Source organism: Oryzias latipes, chromosome 17 (genome assembly GCF_053564925.1).
Source record: "Oryzias latipes strain Hd-rR chromosome 17, Olatipes_Hd-rR_3.1".
NCBI classification, from domain to species: Eukaryota; Metazoa; Chordata; class Actinopteri; order Beloniformes; family Adrianichthyidae; genus Oryzias; species Oryzias latipes.
The window spans coordinates 8,299,172-8,326,384 of record NC_136253.1 but is presented as its reverse complement, the minus strand read 5'-3'; the positions used below and the strand labels follow the sequence as shown (position 1 = coordinate 8,326,384).

The 27,213-nt window shown below is 46.1% G+C and overlaps 3 protein-coding genes, 1 long non-coding RNA gene and 1 other non-coding gene across 6 annotated transcripts; 3 read left to right on the top strand and 2 right to left on the bottom strand.

The window, feature by feature from the left end:
• Nucleotides 1-7,712: 7,712 nt before the first annotated feature.
• Nucleotides 7,713-10,773, bottom strand: rps28 (ribosomal protein S28). The gene is made up of 4 exons (XM_020710785.3): nt 10,623-10,773; nt 10,324-10,371; nt 8,194-8,319; nt 7,713-7,820 (listed from the first exon to the last, which is right to left on the bottom strand). The coding sequence occupies exons 1-3, from the start codon at nt 10,659-10,661 to the stop codon at nt 8,197-8,199; spliced, it is 210 nt and encodes a 69-aa protein (XP_020566444.1). The 5' UTR covers nt 10,662-10,773; the 3' UTR covers nt 7,713-7,820; nt 8,194-8,196.
• A 1,202-nt stretch (nt 10,774-11,975) lies between these two features.
• Nucleotides 11,976-17,458, top strand: LOC101160021 (potassium voltage-gated channel subfamily V member 2). The gene is made up of 4 exons (XM_004078730.5): nt 11,976-12,699; nt 12,771-13,404; nt 15,884-16,009; nt 16,706-17,458. Exons 1-4 carry the CDS (start codon nt 12,173-12,175, stop codon nt 17,012-17,014), a joined length of 1,596 nt encoding a protein of 531 aa, XP_004078778.1. The 5' UTR covers nt 11,976-12,172; the 3' UTR covers nt 17,015-17,458.
• Nucleotides 17,459-20,581: 3,123 nt separating this feature from the next.
• On the top strand, nt 20,582-21,390 carry insl3 (insulin-like 3 (Leydig cell)). The gene is made up of 2 exons (XR_013650504.1): nt 20,582-20,854; nt 20,959-21,390. It is a non-coding gene; the product is annotated as an insulin-like 3 (Leydig cell) (transcript).
• LOC110016808 (uncharacterized) lies at nt 21,217-23,553 on the bottom strand. The gene is made up of 3 exons (XR_002292145.2): nt 23,175-23,553; nt 21,657-21,852; nt 21,217-21,595 (listed from the first exon to the last, which is right to left on the bottom strand). It is a non-coding gene; the product is annotated as an uncharacterized LOC110016808 (long non-coding RNA).
• Nucleotides 23,554-23,819: 266 nt separating this feature from the next.
• Nucleotides 23,820-25,702, top strand: gadd45aa (growth arrest and DNA-damage-inducible, alpha, a). Of its 2 annotated transcripts, none has more exon segments than NM_001104859.1 (4): nt 23,820-23,860; nt 24,356-24,457; nt 24,546-24,765; nt 24,957-25,070. In NM_001104859.1, coding segments are annotated over 4 exon segments (477 nt in total).
• Nucleotides 25,703-27,213: the final 1,511 nt, after the last annotated feature.

Here is a 27,213-nt window from a genome sequence, read left to right as displayed (position 1 = left end):
ATCCGCCACAGAGTAGATTTTGATGTTATTCCGTCTGGCCCTTCCTTCCTGGTAAGATTGTTGTGTTTCTAGCTAAGACTAGTTTCACCAGCTCCTCCATCACTTCTTACATTGATTGCAGGCTCTCCTCAGCGCTCAAAATCCGCTCTCCCGCCTCGTCAAGTCTCATCTTTGCTTTGCTAATCTATTCCTTAATTTCACTGGAAGCCCCTGACTTTTTCTCTCTTTGATACCATGACAATAGTTCTTTCACATTTGTCCGCGGCTCATCAGTTTCTACATTCCTACTCTGTTTACGTTGCTACGGTGGCCATTTTGGTCCAGTTGTTCCGTTCCAAGGACGGAGTGTATTCAGACAGAGAACAGAAGCTCAGTCCCATTGGAAACAAACCGAGACCACATCCAGAGACGGGTCAGAGAGCGGTTCCTGGTCCCGGACCAGAGTCCACATGGATGTATTCAGACTTCAAGAACCTAATGTGTCCAGTCTGAATCCACCCATAGAGTATTTTTAACTCTGTTTGTATATTTAGTCTTTGAAACTGCAAACATGATGAATCTCAGTGAAAAAACTGAGTTAAATGAAATAACTTCAGGGCTGGGGTGTCGCTCTGCCTTCTGGACACGTTTAGACATTTTTCTTCAAGACAGGAAATTCAGGGTTACACAACTCCCTGACAAAAATACAAACAAATGTATCCTACAAGTTGTTACAGAGCTTTGACAGGATGAGGTTACGTACAGCCATACGCTGGCTTTTCTACACAAAATAGTACAAAACCGGCTTGTCTGGGCCTCCATTTGTTATATGCTAAGCTAACATCACTGTTCTGTCAGAGGTCATCCTCAGGATGAATATTTTGTCTACAGGTTTCTGATATTCTCTTATTAAATGTCTTAAACTGTCAAGGTAATGCTGGCGGGTGAATGATCAAATTCTGCACAGTAACAGGAGGTGAATCCTTGTGGAAAAGTGAGTCATAGCCAAGAGACGGTACACTTTTGAGTGTCACAGAAGTTACTGGTACATTTGTCATCAGCCTTAGTTCCATCAGCTCTAGGATGGGACTGAATCCAAATTCAACAGGAAACAACGAGGAAAGTCAAACTTTATTCTATTGAATCCTCTCACAACTTTCCACAATGTTTCAAAGGTCATAACGAAAACGTGTTTTTAGAAATGTGAGAACTGAAGCTCCTGAAACAATGTGAACACGGTTCAGGAGCCCTGCTGTCATCAAAACAGTTTCAAATCCACCGGAGACCAACAAAGGATGCGGAGGTCATGGATGGTAAAAGCAGAAGCTGTAAATAAATCCAACACACACTTAAGGGATGTGGGAACTTCTAGCAAATGAGACCGATGTGACTGCTGAATGACTTCTCCAGAGCTGCATTTGAGATTTGAATGACCCATATGTGTGCGGCGAGCCTGAGAACTGCTGGTTCAAGTCTCCCCTGAGCCAATCGTTGCTCCTTATTTGCCTCTAAAAGGACTCTGGGGTATTTCACAGTTATCAAACCGGATTTCCTGAAACCACTTGCTCCAATGTTAAGTGTCTGAAGCCTCCCCATCAAACTAACCTCCTTTTCTGGACCCCTGCAAGATACTCAATGTAAAACAGTCTTTGTTAAACTTTTTTGATCTCAGTATTGTCTGTGGGAATTTTTATTCTGTTTTACTTCTTTCTTGTTTGCAATTGTTTGTTTTGTATGCCATAACTTTTGTTCTTGTAAAGCTCTCTTTTGTAGCTACTGCAAGGCCTCTGTCATGCAGCGCCACCGCAGTGCCACCGCAGTGCCACCGCAGTGCCACCGCAGTGCCACCGGGCCTCTTCTATCAAGTATAATGTACTAAATTGAAATGAGACATGCCGTTAAACTCGTCTACTGAAAGCAGAGCAGCTGGAACCTCACCAGCGGCTATGCTGGGACCGCACGTTGTCAGTCATCATCCCTTACTGAAACAGATAAAGAAATTCAACCTGCAAGCAAAAATAAAGACATGAAATGAAAAAAATTAATCCAAGCAATATTAGCTACATTTCCACCTTAAAACTAAGCTCCTCTCTATCAAACAGAGACAGAGTTAAAATATCTCCTTTGCATTTTCCTCATCATGGAAACTGATCCAGAAGAATTGTTTTCAACTACTTTTGATGTGCAACAATATAAAACTTGAAGCTAAACTTCTGAAGATTTGGACCAATGCCTCTTTGAACCCTACAGACAGAAAGAGTGTCTGCTGAGCTTTAAATAGTTATTAACTTTATGGTTTCTTTGTGAGAACTTGCTCGAAGAAGATACCAACTACCCCAGGTCCTGATGTCATCTGTGTGCTGCTTTCTTCAAGGTTCTGTGTGTTCCAGTAACACTGCAATAAGCAACAACAATCTGCACTTTAAAAGATTTTCACAAAGGGACCAAGAGGAAGAAGAACGTTAAAATCATGCCATCCAGTATTAAATTATTGTAGCTGAGTGGAATTCTTAGACATGCAGATCCAAAACCAGACTAGAGACAAAAAATCTGCAGCCAACAACTTAAAGTCAAATACTTTCAAACTGAGCGATCTCTGGAAGCACGTAAAGACTGATTAGAATTTGTCACTGGTGGAAATATTTGATAAGGAATCTGACAATAAGAAACATATTCATGAAGACAAAGATGTGCACAAATGAATACATTTGTGCACATCTTTGCAAAGAAAACGAATGCAACAATTAGTTTTATGTTTAACATGGAAAGGGGCTGAATCATTTTGTACGCCCAACATTTCTGTTTTTTATTTGTTAAACAAGTTTGAAATCCAATAAATATGTTCCACTTCATGATTGTGTCCCACTTGTTGTTGATTCTTTACAAAAAATCACAGTTTTATATCTTCATGTTTGCAGCCTGAAATATGGCAAAAGATTGAAAAGTTCAAGGGGGGTGACTACCTTGGCAAGGCGCTGTGAATCAACAGGTAACCCTTATGTTATCCTAGGCACTTTAACATTGGGAGTCGGGTCATCTAGACCCACTAGACAGTGTGCTGAACCTTCTTTCTTCAATGATTTGTGATCTTCACTGGTGTCCATGGATTACATGAAATCTTTCCACCTTTATCCACCTTTATCATGGTAGGAAGAACACGTCAATGTTAGGGTGGGGTCATCTAAGATAGCACAAGGGGTTACGAAGGCTTCAAGGCATCCAAGAAAGTCCAGCAAGTGCCAGGATGGTCTCCTAAAGTAGATTAAGCTGCGGGATCAGAGGTCCACCAGTGCAGAGCTGCTCATGAACGGCAGCAGGCAGGTGTGAGCGCATCTGCATCACAGTGAGGCCAAGACTTTTGGAAGATGGCCTGGTGTCAAGAAGGACAGCAGAGAAGAATCAAAATCAGAATCCTTTTATTGTCACTGTACATGGTGATGCAATAACTATAATAATAATAACTGATGATTGTATTGTTTTTTGTGTACTATTCCTACCCCACATAGAAACCATTATCCAGGGCAACTTTGGGGTCCCCACACTCTCTGCCAGTTGGTTGTGCTTCACAGTTTTTGTTCACCTGTTTTTTTGTCCCAGGTTCACCCTTGTGCTATCTTAGATGACCCCACCCTTACATTGATGTGTTCTCCCTACCATGACAAAGGTGGATAAAGGTGGAAATATTTCATGTAATCCATGGACACCAGTGAAGATCACAAATCATTGAAGAAAAAGGTTCAGAGCACTGTCTAGTGGGTCTAGATGACCCAACTCCCAATGGTAAAGTGCCTAGGATAGTACAAGGGTTAATAAGATTCAGTTTCTCCTCTTGGTGTTTCCATCTGTCTTTTCTGCCTCTGAGTTTTTGCTCCTCTGTGAACCGCCACCTTAACGTGGTGGAGGAGTTTGAGAGCTGGAGTGATCCCAGGAGCTAAGCTGTTTGGGGCTTAAGCCCATGGCAGGGTCTCCCTCAGGTCTGGGGTTGGGGCTCGCAGGCAAGCGCCTGCTGACCGGAGCTTTCCCGACGGGCCCGGTCGGGCCCAGCCCGAAAGAACAACGTGGGATCACTCTCCCATGGGCCCGCCCCCCGTAGGAGACCTCAAAAGGGGCGGGTGAAATGTGTATCTGATGGCAGTCAAAGGCAGGTGCCTTGCCGGCCCAAACCCAGGTCATGGAACTTGGTTTTTGGGACATGGAACGTCACCTCTCTGGGAGGAAAGTAGCTTGAGCTTGTGCAAGAGGTGAAAGAGAGATACCGTCTAGATATAGTCGCGCTCACCTCCACACATAGCCTGGGCTCTGAAACTCAGTCCTTAGAGAGGGGTGGGACTCTCTACCACTCTGGAGATGCTCGTGGTGAGAGGCGGTGGGCTGGTGTGGGCTTACTCACGAGCCCCCATCTCAGCTGCCAAGTGTTTGAATTCACCCCGATGGGCGAGAGGGTCATGTCCCTTCACCTTCGGGGGAGACCTGGCTGCCTTGTGGGACTCCAGAGGCAGCCGACAGGTACCGGCAGTCTAAAGGCCCGTACACACCGGGACGAATTTGGCGCGCGATATTCGCTGACGTTTAACGCCTCGTGACTAAACAAAGGGCACCAATGTGAGTGTGCACACCTACGCGAAAAAACGCCACTCGTAAAAGCGTCTCTTTTTGAAAAAACGCCTCGGGTTCGTTTTTTTGGTTTGACGCGCTGCGTCAAAAACTATACGACCAATGAGAATGGCACTTTTGCACACGTGTCTGGAGCTTCTGAAGTTACAGTAAAACACAACTTGGGGGCGCTCAAACACACAAACTGCCTTTCTGAGCACACATACGTCACGGCGAAGAAGATAGACGCCAAGTAGCATCTCCACTGCCGCAAAGAAATGACGGACATTCTAAAATATCCCCGAAACGCTCATGATACATTTTCAGCCCTTTTACCAGTCGATAAAACTCCCCATCTTCTTCTCTTCTCGTAACTATGGGATGTACCCAAAATCGGCGTCTTTTCCGGCGTCTTTCATCATTTTAACAGAACTATAATTTCTTCATCGCTGGAACTGGAGCTAGAGCTACTGATGCTTGAAATATTCATGTTTTCGTTGTTTGATTCTGACAAGCGCGTAAATACTTGCTCTCTTCTTCTGAGTGAAAAGCGACTTTAAGAAGCGTAAAGTTGCGCAGCGCCACCTTGTGTACAGGAGTATTTCTGTTTTACATTAAGCGCCATCTAATGTCAGGGAATGAAATTGCATGTTCACTCGGCTCATCGTCAGCGAAAATGGCCTGGGTGTGAACACAAAAAACGTGTTGAAAAACACTGGCAAGCGGCTGGCGAATATTCGTCCCGGTGTGTACGGGCCTTAAGGGAGCTGCAGCCCGGACCGTTGCAGAGGCAAAAACTCGGTCCTGGAAGGAGTTCGGCGAGGCCATGGAGAAGGACTATCGGTTGGCCTTGAAGAGATTCTGACAAAACGTCCGGCGCCTCAGGAGGGTAAAGCAGTTCTTTTCAGGCACCGTTTTAGTGCAGGTGGGGAGCTGTTGACTTTGACTGGGGACATTGTCGGGTGGTGGAAGGAATACTTGGAGGATCACCTCAGTCCTGCTGAAACGCCTCCTCTCGAGGACGCAGAGAATGAGGACTTTGGGGTGAGGCTGTCTATCACCCAAGCTGAGGTCACTGAGGTAGTCAATGATCATTTCATTGGCAAGGACTAAGTCTGCCCTGAGTACCTCAAGTCTCTGGATGCTGTGGGAGTATCTTGGCTGACGAGACATTCCCGTGTGTTCCTTTTCCAGTGGGATGTCCATCTTGGTTACTCTCCTGTGCAGCTGGTGGTGCATTTACCTCTTGGACATCTCTAAATAAATTCCTTTATTTATTCCAGTGTGTGTTTTTATTTTGGTTGTCCTACTCTGAATATTACAAAGGAGGAGCAGGGAGCAGCCACATCACTGCTGCAGGCTTTTCCCAACTGCATTTTTTGTCACAGAAATTTGAATAAAATACTCAGATATGAGGTTTTAAGTTTATTTTTCTTCATGTCCTCCATTAGAAAAAATGCAAAAAGAGCATGTTAAAACTAAAAACAGTATTTTTTTTGACGTGGGTGTGTAACCCTTGTGCTATCCTAGGCACTTTAACATTGGGAGTTGGGTCATCTAGACCCACTAGACAGTGCTCTGAACCTTTTTTCTTCAATGATTTGTGATCTTCACTGGTGTCCATGGATTACATGAAATCTTTCCACATTTATCCACCTTTGTCATGGGAGGGAGAACACGTCAATGTAAGGGGGGGGGTCATCTCAGATAGCACAAGGGTTAAAGCAAAAGGCTTCCTTTTCCTGTGACTGGCTGTCTTCAGTCAATGCTGCCCTCAGGATTTATTTTTCTTGCAGGTGTTTGCATGTTTTCCTTCTCTCAGATTTTTCTGAGAAACTTTTTGGCTCAACTCACTGATGGACTCTGCAGTCTAGGCCAAAAATTGAGAATTGAATGTGGAATCTGGATAAAGACGTCTTCTTTCTGTGCATTTTCTCCGTCCTTTGACAGCAGACAGGTGCCAGCATGCAGTTACTCTCCAAAGTTGAACAGTTTCCAGGAATGAAAGAGAGGCTGCTGCATTTTCCTGGTTGCTTCTGCATGTCTATTGTTGCTCTTTTACCTAAAGCCTCAGGACTCACTAAATGTTGCAAAGCTCCAGACTGCGGATTAAACACACTCAGACTTTAACAACAATCCAATCCCACCACTTTTCTTTCTCACAAATGTGAAAAGACTTTTAGAGTTGAAGAATTGAACCATTTCCGCACTGGAAACAATGTGCAGACTCTGGTCACATGTTCAAATACACAACCTGATGTTAAATAGTAAGCCAACTAAAAAAGAGGTTTATCATCCTCAAAGTACACTACACAAAAGAATGAAAGAAACATTTACAGTGGGGCAAAAAAGTATTCAGTCAGCCACCAATTGTGCAAGTTCTCCCACATAACCCTTGTGCTATCTTTGGACCCCATAAGATAGCACACGGGATAATGCTTAACACACCTAAAAACGTGTTGTAGCAGCAACCATCAGCCACACGTAGCTGCACAAACAGCGCCCTCTGCTGGAGGATTTCCCTCTAAATGAAAATAGGAATTCGCTCACTTTAAACCATCTTCAGCTGTAGAATTGGTTTTCCTGTTTCTCTCTTTATTCTACTATATTCCACCAGTTTTTGCTGCTTAACTCCAACAATTTTTCAGCTATTTTAACCATTCAGCTATTCAAATGTTCAGCTCTTTCAAGCTATGACTTTTGGTCCTTCAAATCCTTGAATTTTAAAGATATTCCAGGATATTTGGCTCCAGTGAAACGCATGGGGAATCCTTGGTGCAGAAGCTCGCTGGTTCGATAGCCGGCACTGGCATTCACAAAAATATCTTGTTATTGTGCTGTTTCCACTTTATTTATGGTCAACTTTTATCATTACTTATTTTTATGCCAATTCATTTTCTATTCCGTTTTGTCCTTTTCGGGGTCACGGGCTGTCCTTAAAGTCACAACGTAAAGACTGCTTATTAAGCAGAATTAAGTTGATTTAAACTGAGGGGGGAGACTAGCATCTCCAACTAAATATACAACTCCTGCATGAAAAGTTACTAGCCTGGTCAGGATTGGTTGGAGTGTGTTATGTTTCCAAAGAGCATCAGAAAATCCTTGAGACCACAGAAACAAATGAGACGGTCAGAGTCAGAAACTTTTTCACATTTTATTTCAAACACGTGAACAGGAGCCGGTGAGCTGGAGGTGAGGCCGATGCGTCGGCTTCATGGTGTTGGACGTCACCTCAGCGTCGAAGGGCGCTGCAAAGACAAGAGCTCGGTCACAATTCTACAATCAAACAGCGCCTCCTAGTGGCCTCAGACAGGTCTGCTGGTCCATTTCTGTCAAAGTGAAGCCTTTGCTGTTGTCAGCATGAACTCGTCTCTATAAATGTCCCACATAAATACAGGAAAACGCTTCAAAACACATCAGGAAAATAATGAAACAAGCTTCAGAAACATGCTGCATTTTCCACAGACAACTTTGGTTTCCTTTTATCCATAACAGACAAAGATGTCATTGACCACCAGAATCCTCAAACCTGTGTCATTTCAGTTAGCAGTATTTTAAAGCATTTTCTCCTCAACCTCAGAGCTTGAGACATTTCCACAGCAGCTGATGCCAATCCCTCACCTTCTATCGCAACCTCCTGGCTTCTCTTTCAGACTCCAAGAGTGTCAGCACATCTCCTTCTCTGACTGGCCCCTTCACGTTCCTGATGATGGAGCGGTTGCTGTCATCCATGAACTCCACGCGGACCTGCAGGTTAGACGTCAGTCACTTCAAATGTCCCTGATGTGCAACTTCCTCCTTCGTTCCTCTTGCTGCCATTCAGATGACGTCTGGAGATGGTTTGCCCAAACCCCCCCCACTCTATAACCCAGACTTCACAGGCGGGCTGAGCAGCCAACAGCTTTGATTTCTCAAAGCCAAACCGCGTTTTCAATAAATCCTCCCACATGACAGAACAAAAAGCAGGGGAGACAAAATGACTTCAGTCTGCAAAAGTGTTCGTTTAGTCCAAAAGACACCAAACAAGGCTTTCCTTGGATGCATGCAGATGCTGCAGATACTGAGTTTTTGGTGACCTGCTGAGTTCTTTAAAGCAGACTACAGCCGGCCCCCTGAACAGCATCCGAGTTGAACTCTCCACCAAGTCCTAGGCCGCCTCTGGCAGGCAGAACAGAACATAGTGATCCCTTGTTGTATAGCAGTTCACCGTCTGCAGTTTTTTTCCAGTGCGGTTCTGCATGCAGGGAATTGAACCAGCAGTGGACTACTCCCCCACCCCCTTATTTTTGCTTGAATGTAATGAAAAGTCCGTCTCATCTGTCAAGAGGCAGTTTTCAAAGACCATGAACTGCAGCGACACTGAATCCCGTCACCAGTCAGCCATGATAGGTTGGAAGGCCAAAGCATGCAGACTAACCCAAACTCATACGACAAGCAGAACTGAAGCAGTTCTCCAACCGGACCGACTTTTGGGCTGATTGTCTGGTAGCAAGCGGCAGTAAACTTTTTACTGATGGAGGGTTTGTCAAGAGAAGGTTAAACGTTGTTGAAAAGGTCGTCATGTATGTTGGGAGTCTGATGGGGTATGATTGCAGACGCGTTGGGGGTAATGCATCCATGTGCTGCTGCGCTGCTCCAACGGCGCTGGACGGGAGCACAGCGATGCAGGACTCAGAGCAGCGGCTCGTTTTTATTCGAGAACTGTAGCACAAACTGAGATGTGGGCGGAGCTAGAGCCCCCCAAAAGCCTCAGAGGGACCATCACAGGGGAGGATATTTTGATTCCATTTTTGAAATGCATTTGTATAATCCATTATTATTTAACATTTTCTGTGAAGACCACAGTGAGCAATGTTTGGTTATTTTTTGTTTTATAAATACAGTACCCCCCCCCCCTCATTCAAAGGGGTCAGGGAGCAGAGACACCAGCATCATTTTCCTCAGCGTATTTTTGGCTGCTTGTGAGTCAGCTGATGCCATTTCTCCATGCAGGGGCACAAACTTTGGTTACAACGATTCAGAAATCAGTGGAATACGCCATGAAATCATCTTTAGCAGCCGGCGAGGAAGCCGACGGACTCTTCATCTGCGCCCCCCTCCTCTCCCCAGCACCTCCCTCAGACACAAGTCTCAAACAAGCGCCTTAAGCTGAGTTTTTCAGATGAACCAGAGGAGTCCCGTGACTGAAAAACTAAATCCGCCAATAAGAAGAGTCATTTTATTAAAAATATTTACTGACCTTCTGTGAAAATCCCAGAAAGGTTACTTAATGTTTGGTTTTGTGTGGCCTTCTGGAAAACCGTGAGCGTTTCCGTTGAAGCACAGTCTGATTGTTACAGTTTTTCTGTTGGAAACTGACGCCTCATCACAAAAGAATGAATGAAGTAGCCTTAAGAAAAGTTTGAGGGTCCCTGCTTACAACACAGTAGACTGGAAATTAAATATGCAGTCTGCTTTTAGAAAAACAAATGTCTAATTTATTCACTATTACAATTACTTTTTGACTTTTTCTAATAAACATCTGAGTTTAGCACATGACTCCTTAGGAATGAGTCCAAAACTACAGAACCGTGTGTATCTGTGCACGCGCACACACACACACAACCCCTAAACTGTGATTTAACCAAAAACACGTGAAAAAAGTACTGTGAATATATTGAACAATAGATTATTATTATTAGCGACCGTCTGAAGGTGTTATGAAAAGTCTGGATTCCACTAAAACAAACCCATCATGTCATCATGACGCACCTGTGTACATTGTCCCTGCGAACCAGTCCTCCCGAGCACTTTGGTGACCTAAAAAGAAAACAGAGTTAGTAAGTTTACAGATGTTCGCCGGTTTTTAGTTTCCAATGAGCGGAGCTAAAACTAAAAGGGCTAACAGGTTAGCACGGACAGGCCTCCGTGGAACGGAGGAGGGAGCTCGTTTTAAACACCAACAAGGCACTTTAGCCAAACCAAACTATGAACACATGAAAGACAATCTTAAACGTGACTGTACAGGAAAGGAAATGCTGACAATTTCTCAGACTGTCGTGTTTTCTTACTCTAGCGAGCTTGATCGGTTGCACGCGGCTGGCATCCATGTTGTTGGGTCAGACCGGAAAGGAAGTCATTCCGCGCGCGCTCCCGTAAATACGACAACGAAAATTGTGTTTTTTTAAACAGTTCCGATTATTTATTTATACATCACTACAACAGTATTAACACGCACTTTTTAAATAAATGATCGATGTTTTTAATTTTAAATACTTTTTATTAAAATATAAAAATTCTTTAAGAGTCACACTTCCTGTTCCGGTGAAGTGGGATATACCATGATATGGCTGTGGAAGGGGGATCTCTGGCTTATCACGGCTCTTTTATGTCAGTAACTCAATTAAATGATTGCAGAAAAAAGACCACACGTCAAAACGTAAAGACTGTTTTAACCCGAACCACAAACTGTAGACATTTCTAGATTATTATAGTAATTTGTTTGAGTAACTACTGACTCCCATAAACAGTCAGAGACACTTTTGTACTTAACGCCCCCCCCCCCCACACACACACAGTTCTAGGGCATTTTCTTGCTTAATATTTCACAATAAATGGCAAGTAGTGAATTATTTTACAGAAATAAGCATATAGTGTTATTTGTCACATTGCTTGCACTTCAGGATTATACAAATTCTGGGAGTTCAGTGCGGTTGAACTGAATCTGCACATTTTAGTTTAAAGAGAAAAAAAATGAATAAAAAAAACAATTAAAATTGAAAAATTTAGCAACTATTCTTATGATAGGCTTTATTTTAACTGAAGAAAACTGTTGAAAGGAGGACTCCTTACTCTTCCTCCATCAATGCTAATCCTCTGCATTATTCACTGGATTACTTGCATTGGCACAGATAAGAAATTTGGATTTTTATTTTAATGTCTTTTTTCTTGCTCAAATCGGTCTAACAGATTAAAACACATGCAATCTATGATCAAAATGTGATAATGATTTGTTAATGTTTGCAACACTAAACATTTTTCAATTACATACAGTAACACACATTTCCTGCCGTCTTTAAAAGTCTTCCGTCTTCCCTTACTCACTGCTGCGACAACAGAAAGCTCATTTTGAAATGGCTAAATAACAACCAAATCTTCTTTTTTTCCACATCCTTACAAAAAAATCAGCTTCAAAGATATTAACTGGAAACTTAGAAACAAACCATTGAGGAATGAGTTCAGAACACACTAGCAAACCAACAAACACGTCTTTTTAAGCAGTACTGTTAGATGCCAGTGCTTTGGTTCTGTGGTGTTACCACAGTGCTTCCTTGCCCTCTGAGATCAGATTTAAATCACAGCACTAATCCTGGCAAACAGTATTTTTAACTTGCCTTAGGACAGAAAGAGCAGCAATTGGATTAGAGCAGAAGAGAAGAGACTGATTCCTGAACTCATGCAGCCGATCTCTCTGCATGTGAACTCAAGTTCTCTCAGTTTAAGCAAATTCTAGGTCACTTCTCTTTAGCAGAATTTTAGTGGCACATCTACGCCACTTTTTTCATTTGACCTGACTTTGTCTAAACATTTCTGCTGGATTATCTTCTGAAGAGCTGCCACGATGACGACTATAAAGCCCAAGTTGAAAGTTCTGAAAAAGCGTCGCTCCAGTCTTTTTGCAAGTATCAAACGGGACCTGAGCTTTTCTCAGAGCATCGAGGAAGAGGACTCTGAGTTCCCATTTTCACAGGACAGCTCTGTGAAACCATGGACTTCAATGGACAACCTTGACACACCTATTGAGCAAAAAGAGCAGAAGACAGAGGTTGCAAACCCGAGGAGGTCAAACATTGTCAACCTGAACGTTGGGGGAAAGGTCTTCCACATCCCCAAGCATTTGGTGCTTCGATACCCCTCCACCAGAATCGGCGTGCTTGCTCTCTGTAATGATCCAGTGAAGCGGCTGGCGCTATGTGATGATTATAACGTCCAGAACAACGAGTTCTTCTTTGACAGAGACCCCATGTTTTTCCATTACATTTTTCACTTCTACTGCAGCAGCGTGCTCTGGGTGATGGACAGTCTCTGTCCTGTCAACTTTGAGGAGGAGATGTCGTTCTGGGGGCTCAGGCTGCAGGACACCCCGAGGTATGGGACATAAATGTGTGTTCACTCATTACTCTGTAAAATTCTGACTATAAATTCTGATCAACTTGCAGATGCTGCCGTATTTTGTTTGAGGAGAAAGTGGATGATATCAGAGACCAGCTGAAGGTCAACAAGGAGCTAATTGATGAGATCAAACCTCACCAAGATGACGAAGGCTACAAGAGCATGTTTCTTGGGTTCTTCCGCAAAGCCCTCTGGGACCTGATGGAGAACCCTTACTCCTCGTTGTCAGCCAAAGCTTTCGCCGTGTTTTCCAGTCTCTTTGTTCTCATCTCCATTGTAGCCATGACGATGAACACAGTCAAGGAACTTAGAGAATACAAGATTGCGGGCAAACCCTACATGGAGTGGATTGAAATTTCCTCCATTCTTTTCTTCACGTTGGAGTATTTCTTGCGTTTAGTCACCACATCCAACATCAAGCATTTTCTGCGGAGCGCCCTGAACTTTGTTGATGTGGTGGCTGTTATGCCATACTTCCTGCAGATCATCTTTGAGACCTTTGTCATTGATGCAGAGGATGCGAGTGCGCAAGAGGACCTGAAGGCCATGTCAAGAGTCAGTAAAGTCAGTAAGGTGCTCAAGGTCGTAAAGCTGATGCGCATCTTCCGCATCCTGAAACTTGCCCGTCATTCAACGGGCATGAGGGCCTTTGGTTTCACCATCCGCCAGTGCTCAGAGCAGGTACGAATGAGAAAACTCATTCATTCATCTTCTAAACCTGTTTTGTCCCTTTCTGGCTGCTGGAGCCTATCCCAGCCGGTTGTGGGTGAAGGCAGGGGACATCCTGGACAGGGCGCCAGTCTGTTGCAGGGCAACAATCACACACCCATGCACACACACATTCACTCCTAGGGACAACGTAGAGAAACCAATGAACCTATGAAGCATGTTTTTGGACGGTGGGAGGAAGCCGGAGAAAACCCACGCATGCACGGGGAGAACATACAAACTCCACACAGAAAGGTGTTTGGTGTTCTGGTTCAGGTCTTCCTGCCAGGATGAACCGGGGCATTCTTGCTGTGAGCCAAGAGGCTAACCACTGCACCACTGTGGTCCAAATATATCAGCATCTTCCCGGTTTTACCACATTTCTATCTGCTTAAAGGGCTTTCACACTGCTGCTCAGTCACCTGCTCCCACTCATGTTCATGCGCCAATGATGAAGCCTCTGTGCAGTTTAACCTAAAAATCAAGGGTTTAGTGTCTTATCTAAGAATGCTTTGACATATGGACAGGGGCATTCAAACCACTAACTCTTTGGCTGGTAGATGACCACCCTCCCCACCAACATTTAGGGCGGTTTATTCACAAAAATACAAGTCAATTATAGTTTTTCATCACCTTTGAGGTCCTGCATTGACCTTTGAAAAGGTTCTGCAGGTTTAGAAAAGCTCTCTCAGAGTGGAGAAGTGGTGGCCTAATGGTTTAATCATGTTGACCTCTGACTGAAAGGCTGCTGGTGTTGTCTGCACCTGTTGCACTGCTGTTGTGGCACAAACAGTCCTTGTAAAGACCCACTCCAATGAAATGGTGTTTTTGGTGTTTTGAACGTGTTCTTGTAGCATTTTCCTGATGATGGAGGACGTACGTAAAAAAAAATCTGATTAAACCTGCATTTCTGAGTATTTATTCAAATGATTGTGAATCAGGAGCAGATAAAAAATGCATTTAGAAAAAGCTTTTAGTTGTGACATACAAACTACAATCAGCAGGCCACAGTCTCCCTGCTCCGCTCCATTCTGATCATCCACCTGCAGACAAACAGATCCATGAACGTCTTTGTTTTCCTGGTCTGAGCTGGAATTTGGATCAGAACTGGACATATGGATAGATACGATGTTGCTGCTGTTTTTGATGCACTGGTAATGTTAATTTAGGGGTGTGGGGGCTGTGAGCTAGCTGGAGAGAGTACAAACAGATGGATGGCGGGAAGTGGAGCGCGGACTTAGTGCCAACAGTCCCACCCACAACTACGAGGTGAGTTTCCAATGAACTCCTGCTGCTCTGCAGAAACTATGTCCTGGAAAACAACACAGGTTTGGGGATTATTGGCTAAAAACGGCAAAATCAGAATGAAAAGTTGTCTGGGAAGGATTTGAAAACAGGTCAGAAGATCATCAGAGGGCCTCAAAGCACATTTTTGTATGGAGGAACTGAGAACTCTGTGTGGAGCTAAAACATAAAGTGTCTCAAGGCCCGTTCACACCGGGACGAATTTCGCCAGCGATTTTCAGCCTTGTGACTAAACAAAGGGCACCAATGAGAGTGTGCACACGGACGCGAAAAAACGCCACGCGTCAAAGCGTCAAAAAAAAAAAACGCCTCGGGTTCGTTTTTTTTTTTTTGACGCCTCGCGTTGAAATCTATTCGACCAATGAGAATGGCGCTTTTGCACACGTGTCTGGAGCTTCTGAAGTTACAGTAAAACACAACTTGGGGGCGCTCAAACACAAAACTGCCTTTCTGAGCACACATACCAGCGAAGAAGATAGACGCCAAGTAGCGTCGCGTCTACACTGCCGCAAAGAAATAATGACGGACATTCTAAAATATCCCCGAACCAAGCACCAGTTGGAGCTACTGGTGCTTGAAATATTCATGTTTTCTTTGTTTGATTCTGACAAGCGCGTAAATACTTGCTCTCTTCTTCTGAGTGAAAAGCGACTTTAAGAAGCGTAAAGTTGCGCAGCGCCACCTTGTGTACAGGAGTATTTCTGTTTACATTAAGCGCCATCTAATGTCAGGGAATGAAATTGCATGTTCGCTCGGCTCATCGTCAGCGAAAATCGCCTGAGTGTGAACACAAAAAACATGGCGAAAAACGCTGGCGAATAACGCCTGGCGAATATTCGTCCCGGTGTGTACGGGCCTTCAGGCTTCTTAAAGTTAAAGTCCCATTATCCAACCCATTAATGCTGGGTGTCCAGCAGGGAGACATTGGGTTCTATTTTGAGTCTTTGGTGTGACTCGGCCTGGAAAGAACATCTTTGTGGCAGAAAAGCTGCAATCTTTCCCTCACGGTTCCAACTGGTAAACATCTTTAAATGTCAGATTTAATCAAGCTTTTGTTTGGGAGCATTCCTGAAAATACTTTATCTGTATGTTATCAACTGTTTCCAGACACTGACTGTGTTAAAATCCATGCCGTCTTATCTTTCAGGTGTGCTGCCTGTTCCTGTTCATTGCCATGGGCATCTTCACCTTCTCTGCACTGATGCACTCTGTGGAGGTGGACCAGCCCGGGACCCCGTTCAGCAGCATCCCTGATGCATGGTGGTGGGCTGCGGTGAGTGAGCCACAAACACCAACACCCTGCCTTAAACTTAAACCATCACGGGTTGGAGTTCTTTCACCATTTATTTCTGTTATAAAAACCATCAGCAGTGATGTAACACGGCTGACCAAACTAAATGAAGTTGGCCACAAAGCCTCTGTTAACCTCTACAAGCTGTTTTAATCAGAAGTCTGAGGACAGCCGCCTCCTACAGCTGCCTCTCAGAGTGTTCCGGATCACTTCGATTGGTTATGAACTTTGTAAGCTCCTCCTCTTAACAGCACGAAAAGCAGATCAAGTGGGGGTGTGGCAGAGTGATTAAACAGTCCAGTTCACTCTGTAAATCAAGGATTACGTTTGGTGCCCCCCTTGCTTTGACAGACCCACAAAAGTGAACCAGTTCCAGTCCTCCAAACTGCTTGCAGCCTCTTCTTTGTGTTGAGCAGGACTCAAATGTCACTTCTCACGGTCTGACATGAAGAGCAAAGTGCTGCAATGATCACATGACACAGGATGGGGGCAACGTCTTTGGCATCATTGCTTTGGTTGGAGAATCCCGGCCCGGGCCGTTTAGTTCAGGTCGATGAACTGTGCTTTGGTCCAGTTTTGGAAGCCGGGCTCAGCACAGCTCACCTGGTCTGCATGAACAGGACCATGGAGCTCAGACTCATAGGTGGTAGAATGTACTGGTGTCTTCTCTGCATGCAGGTGAGCATCTCCACAGTCGGATACGGCGATGTCGTCCCCATCTCCTACCTCGGTCGCTGTGTGGCGTTTGGGTGCATCTCCTTCGGAATCATTCTCAACGGGATGCCCATCTCCATCCTTTTCAACAAGTTCTCAGACTACTACGCCAAACTGAAAGAGCAGGAGTACACGTTCTCAAACACGGAGCGCACATTCCAGCTGAAGAAGCGTCTGCGACGCAAGTGTGACAACTGTTTTGAGCCGCCGCCGGAGGACTCAGACGATGAGATGCACTACAGGCCCGGCGGAAGGCCGGCCAACCAGGAGTAGGAGAAGCTGCTCTGCCGGCCCTGCAGTGTGAGGCGGAGGAAAGTCATGGCGTCAGTAAGGATGCTGTTTTACTGTTGCTCCCCTGAAGTGAAGCTTGTGAGGAGAGTTTCCTGATGGAAGAGCGGCCATCAAAGGTTTTTTTTTTACTTTATTGATAATCTGTTGATAATATTTCAGCTGCTTTATCTCATGTATGTAAACTTTCCTCCTGTGCTAGCTTACTGTTACCAGATTAGCTATGAAAAAACATTATTTATCATTCACAGTCTTCATGTCTTGGTAATCTTCCTTCTCCATGAAATGATTAGTTTTCATGCTTTAGCTCTGTAGCTAGTTTTTTCAGCATTCATTTCAATTTTAGGAAAACTGTCAAATATTTCTCAAAATGATTCCTATTAAGAAAATAAAAGGTTGTTGTGTATCACTGAGGGACATCACTAAACACCTTCCTGATGACTGTTCCATTTATTCATTTAGTAATAACTACAGTTCCACTAATGGTGCTTGGGTCGCTTTGGACCTGTCTGCATTAACTTCAAGAAAAGGACAAAGATTTTTTTTCTTTTTCTCAATTGGAAAACTTACATATAAATACGAAAGAAAAAGCAGAATAATTCAGAACCCAAACCATAAATGTGCACGATTTACTAAACAACAACCAATCAGGTAAATCTGGTGTCTGAAGCTGCATAAATGTTGATCCGTGTCACAAAAAGTGACACTCTTCGCGTGTTCTTTGCACAGATATTTCTTGCGGTGAAAAGCCGGCACATCTCTCTTTCTGCTCTTATCGTTTGGACAGATCTGATTCTTTCTCTTTAGAACCAGTCCAGCCTCACTGACAAATGCTGTTCGCCGTTAGAATCACATGGCACAGGATGGGGGGGCATGTCTCTGGTTGGTGCATGGCTCGCTGAAGACACAGGTGAAAGTGCTTGTTGTGTTACTGATTGTGTGTGTGTGTGTGTGGGGGGGGGGGGGGGGGGGGTAAGCTCTGCAACTTTCTGAGCAGGTCTGCAGCGTCTGGATGATGGGATGTTCTTTTCCTTCGATAAATGTGCGGCTTGGCAAGGAAGCTTCATCCGCTTTCTGTTTGTTCCACCATCCGTGGATGTGGGGCCACAACACAAAGGCTTTGAATGCAGATACATCACGGATACTGTAGCAGACGCCAACCGCCTATCTCCTCTTTATGCACGGACAAGTGATCATCTGAAGGGCCAGTTTTGGCCCTAAAGTGTAGACAATAGACGGACAGCAGAACAAGAACATCAGTTTAAGCACCAAAGGGTTCCTCATCCACGTCTTTCCTCAGCACAGACCTGTCTCCTTGGAGGTTTGGCATGATGAGACTTTTCAAAGGTTCCACACGTGGATGGACCCTCCCAGATGTGTTTGTTTTGACTGTTGTTGTGCCGGTAAACACAGGTAAACACGTATGACTGAGGGAGGAGCTGGCTGTCAGTGTCTGGGCTGAAATACTTCACATTTTAGTTTTTACTCTGTTTTTAAAATGTACAAGCTTTTTTGAGGACCGGGTCAAAACCGACCCCAACAACAGAAATTACATTTTGAAGGGAGCAGTGTCATTACCAAGCTGCCAGCTCCACAGGAGCAGAGAATTCCACTAAGTCTTCATCTTTCTGCAGGAAGCTGTTGTTTTGGTGAGGCTGGTCACCGGTTGTGGTTACTGGTTGAGGTTACCGGTTGTAATTACTGGTTGTGGTTACCGGTTGTGGTTACTGGTTGTGGTTACTGGTTCTGGTTACTGGTTGCTGGTTGTGGTTACTAGTTGTGGTTACCGGTTGTGGTTACTGGTTGTGGTTACCGGTTGTGGTTACTGGTTGAGGTTACCGGTTGTGGTTACTGGTTCTAGTTGATGGTTGTGGTTACCGGTTGTGGTTGCTGGTTCTGCTTGTGGTTACTGGGTCTGATTACCGGTTGTGGTTACTGGTTGTGGTTACCGGTTGTGGTTACCGGTTGTGGTTACTGGTTCTAATTACTGGATGTGGTTACTGGTTGTGGTTGCCGATTGTGGTTACCGGTTGTGGTTACCGGTTATGGTTACTGGTTGTGGTTACTGGTTGTGGTTACTGGTTGTGGTTACCGGTTCTGGTTACCGGTTGTGGTTACCGGTTGTGGTTACCGGTAGTGGTTACTGTTTCTAATTACTGGATGTGGTTACTGGTTGTGGTTACTGGTTGTGGTTACTGGGTCTGGTGTTGAAGCCTCGAGGCTGAGTCAAGCGGTGGGACCTGTGGTCATGGTTACAGGGTTTGCAGTTGCTGCTCCTGTCTGGTTGTGTTCTGGGTTATTTTAGTGGTGAAGGAAATCTGCTCAAGTGACCAAAATCAGGTGATTTCCACGCTGCTTAACAGGATGATGGCTGAGATTCAACAGGTTTTTCCTGCCAACACTGACCGGTCTCTTCACGCCGGATCTGGATTGTCTGCGTAGGAAGACAGGAAGACCTTCCTACTCCAGTGTCAGGACAAAGCACAGTGCGACTCTGCTGTCCTTGAAAACTGCAGCTTGATGTGCTGAACTGTTTCCTGGGACCAGCGACATTTTGCAACCCAGTGTTTGTGATTTTCAGCCAGTCACCACCTTGGTTTGTGCTGCAAACCAGACTGAGGTGAGACTGAAACAGCAACTCAGTGCAGTGTTTTGAAAAAGCAAAGAGCAGGTCTGAGTGTGGCTTGGTGGAGGGAATCGGTGGATCTTTGACCCTTAAGTGATATTCTGTCTGTCTTCAAACTGTTCTGGAACAAAAAGGAAAAACTGAATAGTAGTTTGATCCTCAAATAGACATTTGAGCCCGGAAAGGCAATCATATTTGTCTTGTCATTGAAATTAAACAAGTGTCTCAATCTGGATTATTTGTGCTGAAAGACATTGTGTTAACCCTTGTGCTATCTTAGATGACCCCTCCCTTACATTGACGTGTTCTCCCTACCATGACAAAGGTGGATAAAGGTGGAAAGATTTCATGTAATCCATGGACACCAGTGAAGATCACAAATCATTGAAGAAAAAAGGTTCATAGCACTGTCTAGTGGGTCTAGATGACCCAACTCCCAATGTAAAAGTGCCTAGGAAAGCACAAGGGTTACTCTGGGAAAAAGTTCTGATCATCTGAATCCTAGTAAAGAATAAAATGTAAGAAAAGTTCAGACTTTAGTGGTTTCAAATGTTGTTGTTCTGGGTCCCATTTTGTAACTAAAGCACATCTTTGTGCGTGTGGGACAAATGTCCTTGACTGTGGATCTCTGCCGTCACTTGCTCTTCTAATTAGCTGCTATCATTTAAGATGCCTTCAGATAAAGGGCCTCAAGGGAATGGTTTACCAGCATCAGTACAGCAGCGTCCCAAACCGAAAAGCAAAATATTCATCTACACAAAAATAGCATAACATTTTTTTATCTCTACGACACGTTGAGCCTTGATTATTTTGGTAATGATCTCTAGATCAGGACATCCTTTCCCTCATCAAGGCTAAATGCATCTGTGGCCTCAGCTTTTTCCAAACACCATCCTCACTATATAAACTAGCTGCAGCTCACCCCAAACCTCAGCGCTTACCCGTCCCACACCGGTGCTGCTTTCCTTCACCCATTCCACGGACCACATCATCAGCTGCCCTTCTCCCCACCATGGTTACTGCCTGCCGCTTGGTGAGTCTCCTAGTGGTGCTGGTGGCTGCGGCGTGCGCGGTTCACGCACAGGAGCGGATCAAGATGTGTGGCAGAGACCTGATCCGCCTGGCTGTGTCATACTGTGGGAACCCACGAAACCGGAGGAGCCTCCCAGACGCAGACCTGGACCAACACAAAACCCTCTGTGAGCCGCTTTGTTCTCCTTTTACAGAAATATCAGTAGTGACAGCTTTGAGGAGTTGACATGCAGGGTTCTCCGGTCTCAGTGTGTCTCCTGTCTCTGCACAGGGAGCCACGGCTCCTCCAGCGAGGAGCAGCAGACTCCGCAGACTCTCCATCTTCAGTCTGACGGGGAGAAGCCCCCTCCCCGGACGGCGCCCCGCTGGTTCTCTCGATCCTTCCGGATAAGGCGAGCTGCTAAAAAAGTGTCTGACATTTGTTGTGAGGAAGGCTGCAGCATGAAAGAGCTGATTCAGTTTTGTTAACAGTTTTCCAAAATCCTTTCCTTTCTCTGAGAAATCACACAAAACCTCCCAACAGTCATCATTGTGATTTTTTTGATTTAATCTTCTGTTTGCATGCAGTCCAAGAGAGAAAACCCTAATGTGACCAGAATTCATTCAGACTAAAAACTAAGACTTTACTTTGTGTGTTGGTTTGATTCCATGATTCCTGAATGTCCAATGAAATGTAATAAAGTTGATGATTACAACAGCATAAGTCCTCAGTCTGGGTGGTGTCTGATCCGTTAAGGCTGCTGTACGGGTGGATGTGATGGACAGAAAGCTGGCCTGGGCTGAGCTGCTGAAGGCACGGCGTTAACGCTCTTCTGGCCTGGGCTGCGCCGCGGCCTTCGGCGAGAAACGAGTCCTTATCTATGCTGAAGACGGCTCGGATGAGTCCACTGTCCCCTCCTGCATCCAATCTGGAAAAGCAACGATAAATCTAAAAGTAACACGTTACATGAACAGATTACAAAGACTCACCTCTGTGTGATGACTGCAGCAGCACCAAACCCAGTGGAGCAACGCTGTGACGCCACTTTCCTGTAGGTCTGTCATTTCCATGGTCGTCGTGGTTCATGTCCGTCATTGTCCTGCATGGGAGCAGACATCTCACAGGAGAGGACGTTGGACGCAGTGTGGACACAACTGTGCATGAATCTGGTTTCATCTGAAAAGTCTTCAGCAGAAAAGCCGCGTTGGATTCTGGTTGACGGGCTGACTGCAGGAATTTCGTTTAGTGCAGCTTCATGAGAAAAACACATCAGGGCTCGTGATTCACTTCTACTTTAGCATCAAAAGGGCTACAACTCGGATTCATTTCTCTGTTTGTAGGTTGCTGGTCCAATTCCAAACACATTCATAGGTTCACTAAAACAAATGACAAAAGTGTGTTTCCAGAAAGTTATGATCTCGTGTCCATTCATGACCAACCAGATGATTTATTCCAATAATTTAAAGTTTCTCCTGTAAGCATCCCTCTGAGCTTCTTCTCACATCATTTTTTAACCAAACATCTGAGTCGCCTTGTTTCTAAAGAGACTGTGAGCAGACAGATTACAAATGAATATTTAGAAAAAGAAAAGTTAAAGTCCCATTATCTGTCACACACCTACTGTATATGTGTGACATTTGTCCTTTGCCTTTGACCCCTCCCCTGGGGGAGCAGTGAGCTGCAGACAAAGCCGCGCTTGGGAACCATTTGGCAGTTTAATCCCCCAATTTACCCCTTAATGTCACTGGGTCCCATTTTTAGGGTTGTTGGTATGACTTGGCCTGGATTTGCACTCAAAACCTTCCAGTCACGGGGCAGACACTCTTCCACAAGGCCACTGAACTGGTGTCGCCAACTCAACGGGCTCGGTTTTAACAAGTACCAGCTGAACCTTGTCCTCTAGGTTGAGATATGCCTGCATGTTCACTCTATGTTCAAAATGTGCTTTTCGAAGTTGTTTTTATTTGGGCGGTTGAGCAGGTTGTCCAATGATCAAAGAGTCGGCGGTTCGATCCCCGCTCTCCCCAGTCAACCATCGCTGTGTCCTTGGGTAAGACCCGCCTCCCTGCCTCCAGCGTGGCTCCACTGGTATGTGAATGTGTGTGAGTGTCCCGGTGATGGTCAGAGGGGGCATAGGCGGGAACTGGCAGCCACGCCTCTACCATCACCAAGTATGGAGGAGGTGCCAAGTCACTTCAATGCAACGGAATAGAAAATATTAAGCAGATTCGCTCAATAATCATGTGTTTGACTGATTTGAGAGCTTTGATATCAATATTTTAAGGTGTAAAAATGTTTCACTGATTTAATTAAGCAATGTGCAGTGTTAGTTTTTACAGTGTTGTCTGAGCCTGCAGGGAGTTTTGGAGACCCCAAAGTGTTTGGACCCCCCCCCCCCCCCCCCCCCATGCATAGCTTGAAGAGCAGTCAGGCTTTTTGGTACCAGCCTCTCTGCAGAACCACAGAGTCCAACAGGGGCCACAGACCTGTGGGAGAAACTGCCTTACTGTAGATCTGGAGCTCAAAAGCAGCGCTCCTGAACGAACCAATCAGAGAGCAGGATTCTGAAGTAGCGGTCCGCTGTCCTGTAGCTGACCTGAGGCCTGCCCTGTCCAGCCCTGAGGCCTGCCCTGTCCAGCCCTGCGGCAAAGGTTGAACCCTTTCTGCTGATGAATGTGAGCCACAGGTCAGCTCATCTGTCAAAAGGTCACTTTCTGTGATGAAACGTGACACTGGCGGGCAGCGCGAGGAGTCAGGAAGATTTAAAGATGGCGGAGAGTCAACAAGACGTTTAGCGCCACAGGTCCGTTCCGAACAGGACCAGGTTACTCTGGTTTCAGAGAAAAACCATCAGAGACTTTGCCCAACTGTCCGTCAGAGAGCTGCAGTTACGGTAGTAACTACACCGGACAAGACCCGCCCACCTCCGAGCATCTGTCCAATCAGACGCCAGGGATGTTTGCATTCAGCCAATCGCCGCAGACATGCAAAGAGTCCTCCGGCTCGCATTGTCCCGACCTGTTTTAATGTGAACTTACCAGAGGTATCTGTCAGTTACACCGCAGCGGGGTCAGTGCTTGTCTGTGTGCGTTGGACCCAGAAAACTCCAGGGACACTTTGTCACACCGACGGGTTTGGATTTAATGTACAGAATGACGTTTGAGGAACTGAACGGGGACTATTCTCAGGAAAGGTAACAGAAAAATACGCTACATCATGAGTTTTGTCGACACACATTAATGTTTCGTTCCTGTCGTTTGACTGCAGGAGTTTGTTCCGATTAAAAATGACGAAATTTTGACGATGAAGAGGGCGTTATTATTTTTACAGTTGAATGGAACTCTTTTGCAGGCAGTCGCGAGCGCACTTGTGTAACTGGCTAACAGAGAAATGGTCACGAGCGCACTGGTGTAACGAGCTAACAGAGAAATGGTCACGAGCGCACTGGTCTGGTGTAACTAGCTAACAGAGAAATGGTCGCGAGCGCACTGGTGTAATTAGCTAACAGAGAAATGGTCTTCCTGTGCGAACCGGCGCTGGTTCGGACTCTTTCGGAGCTTTTCGTGTTCAAAGTAAGTCGCGGAGTTAGTTTGTGATGGTTGTGTCTGTTTGCTGCCGTCGGAGCGACGCCGCCGGCCGGCGGGACGTGTCCCGGTTCCTGACCGCTAACTCGGTCGTCTTTCTGCAGGATGGATTCGGTAGCGAAAGCTCTGGAGGAAGTTCTGACCTCCGCGCTGCCTCAGGGCGCCATCACTGTCGGTGTGTACGAGGCTGCCAAATCTCTCAACGTGTGAGTAGGACGTGACCGCGGCTCTCAGCTGGAGGGGGGCAGAAAACGGGGGACCGGCCGGTTCTGAAACTTCTGCTTTCGTTCGCAGAGACCCGGATAACGTGGTTCTGTGCGTCCTGGCCACGGACGAGGACGACGTGAAGGACGTGGCTCTGCAGATCCACTTCACACTCATCCAGGCTTTCTGCTGCGAGAATGACATCAACATCCTGAGGGTCAACAGCACCCGGCGCCTGGGGCAGATTCTGGCTGGAGGGGGGAAGCAGAGTGGGGGGGAGCCTCTGGACCTCCACTGCGTTCTTGTCAGTGTAAGTTCTGTCACTGGGGGGTTCTGCACGCCCACGTGAGCGAAACCAACAGGAGAACTTGCCTGTACTTGCCCTTCTGATGCGGGCACGTGACTCCGCCCTCATGTGTCTATTCAGCTGAGATGTGCGTGCACGCTCACATGCACAGCCCCGTCTGCAAACACTCATTCTGTTCCCGCTCCTCTTTCCAGAGCCCACACTCAACATCGTGGAAAGACCCCGCCCTGAGCAAAGTCAGCCGCTTCTGCAGGGAGAGCCGGGGCATGGACCAGTGGGTGCCAATCATCTATCTGCCCGAGCGGTGAACCGCCGGGGGCAAAGACCTGCCTAAAAGCAGGAGTGGTGTGAACCCCAAGGACACATTGTACCATCCAAAAAGGTCCAATTCTGGAGGAAAAGAACAAAATCACAAAGCAAGAGGAAGTCAGAGTTAAAAAAATGAAGGGTGGGATTTCCTCTGTGAGCAGTTCTGTTTGGAGTAGCGACCGTCAGCCTTTATGAGCGAGATAACCCGTGGACGCGCTGGTGTCGCCGCAAGTTAGAGACGATAAACGCTTTAATGTGAAGCTGGGCAGAGGACAGACGGGCCTCTGGGCGGGTCTGAGCCAGAACATGCAGCTGGGAGTGGACCCCGGCTCGGGCCTCTGCAGACACAAGGCACTTGTGAAACACTGGACCTTCAGCCGTTTCAACAGGATTCCAGTTTTCTCCTGTTCACCATGAAGTTTAGCCTGTTCAAGAAGGAAAACGGCTTCAGGGAAGACTTTGTGTTCAGTGTTTCATTTACCTGCTGTTTTTGCAACAAATGAACTAGTTTCTTTGTTACAATTTAAGTTATTTTAATTCTATTTAAATGTATTTATGTTGTATTTTCTACCATTTGAAGTTTAGAATACAGAACAGGTGTTGCTGTCAATAAAAGCCGTTTTTGGAAGAACTTCCTGGACTTCTTCCCTGTTTTTGGGTTGTGGGGCGAACGCTGAGCTTCAGCAGCTGCAGTTGTAAAAGGCGTCACATGCAGATCCCCGGGGTCACGCCGGCCGCTGTGGCCTCTGTGCCGCTCTGAGCCAAAGAGGACAATGATCCACGGCCCCTCTCTGGACGGGCTTTGCTTGGGTCAGCAGGAACCCGTGCATTCATCCAAACAGCTTCTCTTTTTCCTCGCCTTCTCGTTTCCCCCGTAGTGAGTGAGCGCCACAGGTTAGTAACTAGTTACTAGGATGGGTAACTAGTTCCTCATTCGTTCTCAGGTCTCTGAGGGTTTCCCTGCTGCCGTTTGCAGCTTCACTGAGGAGCAGATCCCTGGAAACACCTGGAACCTTTCTTTCTGCGTGTCATCTATTGTGAAAGCTGCTCAGGCCACGCCCACACTCCTCCGCTTTCCTGCTGTGTCATCGGTGCTCACACAGGCAGGTGATTTTCCAGAGGGGGGGGGCGGCGGCGTCATACGGCTGATGTAAGACGGGCCACCCCTTTGAAACTCGGGAGTCACGAGAGGAGAGGGAGGGGGAAGTTGCTGCATTTCCCGGTCCTGCTCTGCTTCCTCAGTGAGAGGTCATGTGACCATCAGGTATTTCAAAACTGTCCCTTATCGGAGCCCCACCTCCCTCTGCTGCAACATTACTGCAGGTACCTGAACTGCTTTGACATTTATCCTCTGGCTCCTTTGTCATACCTGAAGGGTTAGTACCTCAAACCACCTGAGTTGCACTTAGCCATCCAATCAGAGCAGTGCGTTGGTGTCTGGAGCGTCGTCTCTGCCTCAGCACTGAGAGGACAGACATGAACTGTGATCTCATTCAGTCTCACTGCTTTATTACCCCCCCCCCGGCGCATGCTTCTGTCTCTCAAACTACCCTGCATGTAAATTCTGCCTCACTGGCAGCTTCATTGTTATTTTTAGGAACTTTGTTTTCTAAAAATAGTGCGGCTTTGCGTCATGAAGCCCCGCGTTTCTACAGCAGAACTGTTCTGGCGGGCTGGAATGGGTCTGTACCGTCAGGCCGGTGACTCAGAGGAGCTGCTCTGCCTGGCTCCTCGGGGCCCCCTGGTTCCCCTTGGCACGGTGTGAAAGGTCGTGGGTCATGTGGCTGCTTGGTCTTTGGACAGCTCCTCCTCCTCCTGCTGAGCTCCATGTTCCGTGTGGGACTGAGGAGACTCCTCAGAGGCTTTGAGGAGGTGCAGCTCTTTCACTGCAGAGCCTCAGTCCACATGTGTGAGAACATGACACACCTTAACTACACAGCACAGCTGCAGGAGCTGGACAGGATCCTTCAGCAGCAAACGTAACAAACTGCAGAGGATTCCATGAGAATCTCACTGCAGGAAAACAAACACAATCACACTTTGGACATCTGCAGGGCTCCCTTCTCCACACTCATTAAAACCAGAAATGAATTCATCAGAGACAAAGCATCCAGCAGCAACTGTGTCCGGTATGTTTGTTCA